Raw genomic sequence first — 9,500 nt, forward strand, 5'->3', positions numbered from 1 at the left:
TTTGCTCGAGCTCCTTCCATATGTCACAGGGATTCATTCTGGACACTTGATCCGGCAGCCCACTCAAGAAAACGTTAGGCAACGCTTGGTTGAATAAGTTCAACAGCTCGGACCGAGCCCTAGTCCAGTGTTGGTGGCGTCAACGCTTGGCCTTCGCCTCCTCTTGAGAAATATTCCCCTCCACCGAAATGATGGGTTTCTCAGGCGTACCCTCAAGGAAGTCCATCATGACAACCGTAGCCTCAGGTTGGTCCTTTTCCAACAACCCTCGCTGGTATTTCTCATCCAGCGTCTCTATGTGCGTTAGCACCTTGTCTCGCCACATGGTGTAGTCCTCCCCATGGAACTTTTCCAGTCCCAGGACCTGGGCACTCCTATTGTGTCCTTTAACCATGGGCCTTAGTCTCCGTACGTATCTGAAATATTAAGCTCTATGTAATAGGCCGTCAGTTTCAAAGTGAGGAGGCCTTTTAAAGCGGGCGCGCCACGCGTCCTCCTCGCCATTAACATCCCTCGGCAATGTGTTTACTTATTAAGTTTCCTTAAGAAGTAGGATGTTTGAACCTTTTCTATTGGCTACATATTTGACCAATTAAGGTGCATTCTAACATGAAGCAGTCGCCAGACCATTCTTCATCAAGTAGGAGGGTGTTCTCAACAAATTTGGCAGCAAACACAAAAAAAGAAACAGCTGCAAAATGGATCTGCGGGAAGCCCAAGAAAAGCAGTTTGTGGACCAGATAGATTTATTTAAGAAATCGTATTTGAAGAATGAATGCTTATCCTCACAAATTCATCCATGCACAATTTGCCCAGTAGTGCTACCATTGATAAGGCGATTGATAGTTGATGTAGACTCTGAAAAGTCTTTTTTCGTACCTACATGTATCAAAACTCCAAAAGAAAACAGGAAAAAAACTATATTTTCAGTCCATGAAATGTGCACCACATCAACTTACCCCGTTACACACCGGTAAACCATTGTGTTTTTTACCAAGCAAGGATCGGACGCAACAATGGCATCACCTGCGCCGACAGACGCCGCCGCACTGGAGAGCGTAGTGCTGGCGGCGCTGAGCTCGCTCTACCAGCCGCACGTGACCAACCCGCAGGAGACGCAGGCAGCCGACGCTTTCCTACGAGGCTTCCAGCTCACGCCCGCGGCCTTCGACGTGTGCGCGTCGCTTCTAGACCAATTGTTACGGGCGCGACAGAACTCGGAAACGTTACATTCGGACAGCGTCCCCGCCGTGTTCTTTTCGGCGCAGACCCTGGCCAATAAACTGCGACGCCAGCCTTCGACGTCCGCCTTAGACGCCGGCACTTGGGCCAAGCGGATCGTAACCTGGTTATCCTGCGACAGTCGATTACCAAAGATGGTGGTTACGCAGCTTCTGCTTGCTCTTGTAGCGACGTTACCGCGTCTCCAGGCCCAGGACCTCAAGCTGCAAGCCACTCAAGACGCAGACAAGAGCGCCAGCCAGTTGTACGCGGTGGTTCGGGAAAGTTACACCCAGTGCAGTGGGCAAAGTGTACTGGGGTACGCTTTGTTACGCTTGGTCCAGCAAAATGTAACCTCCACAGTCTTGGCCGAGTTACTGCTACTTGTAGTGGAAGAAGTGGACACTTTAGCCGAACGCAGCGCCAGACAGAGAATGCAGGACGAGGTGGACGCCTGGGCGCCAGCTGTTCTGGACCGACTGCTGCCTCAGGTGATGCACGAGGCGAGTACCCGAGGAGTGGGCACTTGTTCGGACAGCGTGGAGACCCAGGAGACGGTGCTGCGAGCTCTGACGAGCTGGCTACGCTACGTGAGAGTGGACGCCGAGGTGGTGGTGCGTAACCCATTATTACACTCGCTACTGGGCTTTTTGGCTCGAGACGAGCTGTTCGATGCGTCGGTGGATTTGGCTGTGGAGCTTGTGAGATCTTATGCTAATAATAGTGTCGTGGTGCAGTGGCTCGCCCCGAGATTATTATCTTTGAGAGGATCTTTTGGCTCTGCAGCTGACGCGGAAAATGTGGACGCGTGTCTGGGCCTTTGTAGGATCTTCACTGAGATGGGAGAGGCCTATTTGGAAATGTTACTGGGGGCAGGGGACGACCACACGGCGCTGGTGGATTTGTTACTGGACTGTATGAGTTATCCGGACGCTGAAGTGGCGGATGTTACGATCTCGTTCTGGTTCCGACTGCTGGAAGAGCTGCGGCGTCGTGTTACCCCTGCGATTCTGGCTCAGTACAAGCCCAGACTCGAGAGGCTGGCAGGTCTCTGTATGCAGAAGCTGCAGTTCCGAGAAGAATTCCCGCGTCTACCGGCAGATAAGCAGCAGGACTTCAAGGCCTTCCGTCAGGAGCTGGGCGATATCTTACGCGATTGCTGTCAGTTGCTGGGCGTCGAAGCAGTTCTCCAGCACTGCGTCAACGGACTGAGCCAGATCTTCCAAGCGCCGGCCGCGTCGCGCAGTTGGGAGGCCGTGGAGGCTCATTTGTACTGCTTCCGGTCGATTGCACGCGAGGTGGAGAGACTCAAGACCAGCGCTGAGGCGCTGGACGCGCCTATTTCGCTCATTTTCCAGCACCTACCGCAGTTCGCTGACCACCCTGCGATCTGCTACACGTCGTGTCTGATCGTATCGCGTTATGCCGAGTGGCTACGGGCGCATCCTTCGTCGCTGTCGACGCAGGTGAGCTTCCTGAACACGTGCGTGACCAAGAGCGCGGGAGATGCTCGATACGGAGAGTGGGAAGTGGCCAGAGCGGCGGCGTGTGCTGTGCGAGCACTGGCGATGGACTGCTGGGCGATGCTGGGCGCAGATATTGTCGCGTTCTACCTGCACATTGAGCAGAAGGAGCTCATGGGTGTTGAAGACCAAGTGTTGATCCTTGAAGGGATCTGCGCTGGCGTGGCGAGCTCCGATGATCTGCCGCGTACTCTCTCTGTGCTGGATCAAGTGATGAAGGGCATTGGACAGCGCCTCGCAGCTCTGTTCGCCTCCAGCTCAGCCAAGAGCCAAGTGCAGGTCGCACTTAACGAGCTACTGCGGTTAATGTGTCTCTACGAGTATCTGGACGTGACGAAGCTTGACGGAGAGAAACACCCGCTCGTGATGCTGACGGAGCAGTTGTGGCCGCTGATTAATCAGATGTTGGCTCTGTATCGCGGCCACGACGAGCTGGTGGAGCGTGTGTGTCGCTGCTACAAGCGCATTCTTCGCACTTGTGGCGACCACATCGCGCCCTTGTTGCCTCAACTTGTGGACAATTTGCTGGCATTCTACCAGGCGGAACCCAAGTCTTCGTACCTGTACACGGCCAGTATGGTGCTCAAGTTCTTCGCCCCCAGCAGGTCGACAGAGATGGAGTCTTTGTTCGCTCGAATGCTCTTCACGCTCATCGAGACGACGACGCCCATTTTCGCCAGTGTGGACGACATGGAAGCGCGTCCGGATGTGGTGGAGGAGTTTTTCTTCCTCCTGGAGCGAGCTGTTCGTTGTGTGCCCCAAGTGCTGGCTGCTGTGCCCGCAGGAGGCTCGAGTTGTCCGCTGATGACGAGCGTCTTCTCGTGCGCTGTGTCTGCGCTCGCGATCTCGCACAATGACGCCAACAAGGCGGTGCTGTGCTTCTTGGAGCAAGTGTATGTGCAGTCTTTGACGGACAACGCGCGTGTGAAGCTCGTGTCTTTGTGTATGTCGAACACGGCAGTGGCCGGAGACAGCAACAAGATGCTGGTAAGTTTTCTGCTGCGAGGTGTAGTGCTCGGTGCCATGTCGCCTTCAAGAGTGGACGCAGATTACGGCTCAGCAGCGGGGGTTTTAGTGCAGCTAGCGAAGGTGAACGGGCAGCAGCTGCAGCTGTGGATCGCCGAGTGGTTTGAACAGGCCACAGCAGGAACGTTCGCGACTGCGGCCGTCAATTTCCTCACGTCAGACGAAGCGCAGGAATTCCAGAGCGACTTGTTCGGTGCTGCCAACGAGCGCGCGTTCCGACGGACTGTCCGTCACTTTGGGAAGCTCTGCGCTTCTCGCAACACATCACTCAAGGACCGCGAGCGCCAGTAGGCTACAAGGAACATAAATCGTCAAACATAGGTAAGCAAGCACCACTCTTGTCTGGGGATGCAGGGATAGCGCAGGACATGTCGAGCAGACTATTGGGCATCTTGTGAGACCTTGTATTGATCCTCTCTATATTCAAGAAACAGGTTGTGTTTGCTTCCCCGTGTGTTGTCAGAACGCTCCACTTGGCTGGCCTGCAGCAGCGCTCGAGGTTCTGGACGACACGTGCAGGTCGATGGCGTAGGTGGACTTGGCTTCTTCTTCCTGCACCGACGCTCCGTCGCCTACGCCTCCGTAGTCCCACGCGACGCCGTCCTCGTAGCCGCCAGCGTAGCCTCCATCAGTCCACAAGCTGGGGTCGTACGCGCTGTTATCACCCCAAGTATACGATGCACCCTCCTCGCCCACTGGCTGTTCTTCGTCCTGAGCTGCAACGTAGAGGTTGTCATCGGAGCTGGGAGCCCAGTCACCGGCGTTGTAAGTCTCCGTAGCGTCGTACGTTGCCGGCCAAACAATGTCGCTTTGAGCTGCTTCCAGCTCCGGACCAGGTGCAGACAGTTCAGAATCGCAGGGTTCCGGGGCTTGTGCATCTGCGCGGTCCTCTAGGATCGCCGTTTCTGCGACTATGACGACAGCATCTGACGGGGCAAGTGCGTCAACGTCCGTAGCGCCGTCACCACTTGCTGCAGGCTCATGAGAGAGCACTTGGCTGAGATCTGCAGCCTGTGACCCACTGATCCTCTTAGACGGCGATGTGGTTGCACGTCGCGATTCCGGTGCTGCTCTGTGCTTGGGCTCTGCAGACACCACACGTCTAGTGTCGCGCTGTGGTGATGTGGAGGCGTGAGCTGTAGCGGCGGACGCATGTCGGCCGGATTGACGGACGGGATCAAGCTCTGGAGTCGCTGCATCTCTGGCCTGAGCTGTGTCGTCTTCTTCCTCTTCCTTCTTCCTTGTCGCGGCTAAGCTGTCAAGGCGATCAGTTAGAGTGGCCAGTTGAGCCTGCATGATCTCGGAGGGACAGCTATCGAAGAGTTGCTGGGCTGAAACATGGTGCAGCAATCCAGCGAAGACTCGACTGAAGAGACCGAGCAGCTCGAGCATCAGTCGGTCTTCGGTCTGCTGCGCCGCGTCCCGTTCGTTGTTGACGACGATGTCGCTGACTGATCCATTTGCCGCTGCTTCCGACACTGTGAGAGTGAAAGGAGAAGCCGAGAGTCGAGCTTTGGCCACTCGAGAGACTTGCAGCATCCCCAGCGGCTGCGCTGTGTGTCCCCACGGCGAGAGAATCGGAACGAGGTACAACCCACGAGCGCCGCCAGGGATGTCCACAGTCTCGTTAAATGCCGCCTCGGCTGAGGGCTCGGAGACGACGATGGCTGCTGCGTCGGTGCGTAGCAGGAGAGAACAGAGCGAAGCTTGGGCGGTCACGTAGCGGCGAACGAGAGCAGGATCGTTGCCGTCGTCAGCTTCTCGTTGGCCCACGTGCCACAACTTGAGCGCAGCAGCGTCCAGCACGAAGAGACGGACCTGCTTGATGCGCAGACAGTCTCCCAACTGCTGCTGCGCCACCGCTACCAGCTGCACTAGCGATGGGATAGATGGATGCTCGGAAGACGGAGACGACGTCACAGCCTTGGCGACGATATCGCTCGGCAGCTGCAGGATCTCGTGCGTTTTGTGGTTGATTTTCTGCAGCGTTTTCGTCACGGCCGCCTGACGCAGCAGGATCCCCGCTTGGATGGCCAGCAGACTGCCGAGAATCTGGTCGTTGGGCGAGAAAGGCTTCTGGTGGTTTGTGTTCCAAGCTCGAAGCACAGCGAAGACGCCGAGACGGTTGCTGTCGCCACTGTGCACCGCGTGCGAGGCGAGATAAAGTTGGAGCTCGTGCACAATGGGAAGCGCCAAGACTTCCCGCGACGTTGAGCCTGTGACGGAGTCTGTCGAGCTGTAGAACCGCGGATCGTCGTTGGCGCAGTGCACGTTGCAGAGCGTGTTGTGTCGTGCCGCATACCCCGCGATTCCTTTGTCCAGCGGCAGCTCCCAACGCTCGATGCCGCGTTCAGAGCATACGGCGACCAGCTTTCGAGTCGCGTGGTCGACTGTGAAGAGAGCGGCGTGTTCGCAGTGTAACAATTCGCACACTCGCTTAAGTAACCTGCAGGAACAGAGTGTAAGGGATGAGTGCGACTTAAAGAGGGGAGGGGGGGGGCGGGGGCTTTTTGAGGCAGGGAGACTCACGTCTGCAAGACGGTGGGGAGGTGAGTGGAGCAGACGACGTGGATGCAGCTATTGAGCCACTTTTTGAGCACGACAGACAAGTTGATGGCGTTGGTGATGCTGAACTGCGAGTCCACTTTCTCCAGCACCTTCAAGATGTTGGGGTCGATGTACTGGTAGGCTTCGGCTGTGACGAGATGACTGGCTGCTCCGAGAGCTGATGTCTGGACAACCTGCACCCTTGTCGAGGATCCTGCTCTTCTCGGAGTGGACGATGCGACGGATGCTGGTGATGACGCGCTAGCGGGTCGACCTTTGTGATTGTTGTCGCCCTCGGGGCGTTTCTTTTGCCTGGTGAAGCGGGAGACTTGATCGATGTCGCTAGCCGCTTCGTCAAAATCATCTTCTCGACTTTTGGCCTCGCTCATATGCTGCAGAGCTTCCATCTCGGCTTTCAGACGCTTAATCTTCTTGTCTTGGGTAGACGTGAGGGTCTTATCTTCGGCGTGGCGAGCCTCTAACACCTGGACAGTTTTAACAAACAGGATATCAGAAAAGTAATATGCTTTATCGGTTGAGCGGCGTACCCGAAGCTTACGAAGGAAGTCTTGGTTCTCCCGTGCTAACGCCTGGAGAGCGCTCTGCTGGGCTGAGGAGTTCTCCAGAGGGTTTTGCTGGTCCAGGAGCTTCTGGAGATTCGCGTACACAGCAGCGTAGCGTGCTGCGAGTTTGTCGTATTCGTGATGTTGTCGGAGCACAGTCTTGTCCAGCTCATCGATGCGAAGTTGCTGCTGTGTGGTGTCCACTTGAAGCCGTCGATTCTCCCGACTGAGCTGCGCAGTCTGCTTCTCGGCCAAGTGACGATACTTTGTTCCAGCTGAGACTTCGCGTTCCAGTACCAGAAGTCGCTGCTTTAGGACTGAAATGGCATGCGCATCCTTACACAACTTTTCCTGGAGAAGAGGATCCTTCGCGGACAGCGACACCGCAGCCAGTTCATCGCGTGTTGCTTGTCGAGTTTCATTCTTTTCCACACTTTTCAGCAAGGGATCAGAGGTAGCAACAGCAACAGCTCGGGAGTTGACAGGTAAAGGAGTGAGTCGGGTGCGTTGTAACATGGTAACATTTGGACTGCCCTGTAGAATCCGTTTCTTTGACGAGCTGTACACACTTGCACTCAGAGGACTGGACATTGGCAGGTCTGGGGCGGATCCACATCGATTGAGCACGGAAAGCTCCACCACTTGCTTCTTGTTACTTGTAACTTGATCATCCTCCGCCTCGGTCTCTTTTCGGTCTTCATCAATTATTTGAGACGTAGTTGGCGGAGTGTTGCTACTGACTGGGGCACTCGACGGCGTCTTGAGTCTCAACTTTTTCTTGCGTTGTCCTGACATTGACAAAAGCTGAACTCCATTGTCGTCACCCTTACGTCGTAAGTTAGGAGGACTTCCGACACCTCCACTTGGTGAGATGACACTGCAGCTTGACTCGTGGATGATGAAGAACGATGGAGAGGAGGAGAAGGATTCAGCGTTATTGGCTCGATGCTTTTCATGTACGGTGTCCTTTGAGGAGTAGCGAGTCTCGCCCCGTTCGGGACTACAGGAGCTTGAACGAACAGGCATCGCCGGTCAAATTGCAACGTGCGAATCGGCTATAATAGTAACAACCAAGCACGATGTCCTCCACTTTTTTTCTGTCTCAAAACAGTGGCTTTAAAAGGATGCATAAATAAAAGAAAACGCACAGAAGTCAGAAGAGTTTTGGATTAATGAAGAGCTTCGTACACATTCACTGTTGGAGTGCACCGTCCAGACGCGCAGGGCTTCATATATAAGCTTGATGTCTCGCTAGATCAAGTGTGTCGTCATCAAGAATGCCTCCGTTAATGTAGATGGATGCAAGCATGCCGACCTTTTTCACTGAGATACAATTTCTCTTCTTGTTGTGGATGTGGTCAAAGATACTGAAGGCCCGTTCACTAGCTGCCGACGAAGTTGGTATTGCGAAGACGATACCTGCTAGTAGCGAGAGCTTCTGATACATAACATTTTCTTGAGCGTGAATGGACCACCAATGACGCGGATTGACTCCAGCATATTGCGCTCTGGTCTCCCGAGTCCAGCGCTTCTTTTCACTAGCAAAGTTGTACAGATATCCATTGAGCTGCGTCCAGGTAAGCTGTAAGCGCTCGAGAATTTTACTTCTCTCAGCGTAGTCGCACGCTCCTTGATGATTTCGGCTTCATCACCATCAATATATTGTTTCGTGCCTGTATTCGGATCCAAGAGCAACGCGATACTGATCGCGTCGGTCTGACAGTAGTTTCATCGGTACTGGACCAGTGCTTTGAACTGAGCACGATCCTCTGTCCGCTGCCACTCGGGAACCTCGTAGCTCTGCCGATATTGACTGTCCCCGCGTCCACGACCGACCTCGCCCGTTCCCTCGACCACGACCGCGACCACGGCCGCGACCACCAGCTCCATCATTTGAGCAAGTCATACATGGTAGCTCTCCAAAGATATGGTGAGGAGGTGAATTGGCTTCACTTCCCGGCAAGCTTAGTGGCTCGTCCGAGTATCCCTCCATGAGCCACCTGAACCTCTTGTACACGCGTGACGGCCACGCAAGGTCTGACTCCAGCACACCTAGCGCCTCGATGATAGGATCAATTAGCGCTACCGCATGTTCCAAAAAAACCTCGGACGCAATCAGTTCTTCCACGTCGGCTGTCGTAAAGCTATCTCGCAACGACTTGTGGCGTGCTGCGCAAAACAAGTCATCCAAGACACGACGATTGAGTAGTACGCTTTTCAGACACCCATGCTGAGTATACCACCGTGTATTTACTGGAATCACCAGTGCGCGCCGCTTTGCACCACGCGGTATCATCGATTGCTGTAAAACTCGAAATTGCTCTAGAAGCCTTTCGTGATCCCGTACCATTCCAGTAATTCTGTAGGCTTTTTCTTTCACATCGACGACAAAAGCAACTTCACTGAATAGACCCTCAATCACCAAATTAAGCAGCACAGCCACCACCAAATATGAATAGCTTATCTTCCAAAAGCTCCCAGGCTGCGGTCATATTGCTCGCGTTGTCCGTCAATACTCCTGTGATAGCTGCTCCAGTTTGAGTTTGGATCTCTTTGATGATTCTCTCTAGTACGGTAGCCAGATATGCTGCTGTATGCTTTGCCGGTCCCATGTCAAATG

At 54.5% G+C, this 9,500-nt stretch overlaps 3 protein-coding genes across 3 annotated transcripts; 2 read left to right on the plus strand and 1 right to left on the minus strand.

Moving 5' to 3' along the window:
- Positions 1-1,016: 1,016 nt before the first annotated feature.
- PITG_05274 (uncharacterized protein) lies at positions 1,017-4,061 on the plus strand (the record flags this gene model as incomplete). Its single annotated transcript, XM_002998899.1, has 2 exons — positions 1,017-3,666; positions 3,715-4,061. The coding sequence occupies 2 exons, from the start codon at positions 1,017-1,019 to the stop codon at positions 4,059-4,061; spliced, it is 2,997 nt and encodes a 998-aa protein (XP_002998945.1).
- Positions 4,062-5,161: 1,100 nt separating this feature from the next.
- Positions 5,162-7,471, minus strand: PITG_05275 (uncharacterized protein; the record flags this gene model as incomplete). Its single annotated transcript, XM_002998900.1, has 6 exons — positions 5,162-5,180; positions 5,248-5,639; positions 5,703-6,216; positions 6,300-6,802; positions 6,866-7,246; positions 7,364-7,471. 6 exons carry the CDS (start codon positions 7,469-7,471, stop codon positions 5,162-5,164), a joined length of 1,917 nt encoding a protein of 638 aa, XP_002998946.1.
- An 886-nt stretch (positions 7,472-8,357) lies between these two features.
- Positions 8,358-9,089, plus strand: PITG_05276 (uncharacterized protein; the record flags this gene model as incomplete). The annotated part of the gene is made up of 3 exons (XM_002998901.1): positions 8,358-8,457; positions 8,604-8,818; positions 8,961-9,089. 3 exons carry the CDS (start codon positions 8,358-8,360, stop codon positions 9,087-9,089), a joined length of 444 nt encoding a protein of 147 aa, XP_002998947.1.
- Positions 9,090-9,500: the final 411 nt, after the last annotated feature.

Source organism: Phytophthora infestans, genomic scaffold, assembly GCF_000142945.1.
Source record: "Phytophthora infestans T30-4 supercont1.7 genomic scaffold, whole genome shotgun sequence".
In the NCBI taxonomy this organism is placed as follows: domain Eukaryota; phylum Oomycota; class Peronosporomycetes; order Peronosporales; family Peronosporaceae; genus Phytophthora; species Phytophthora infestans.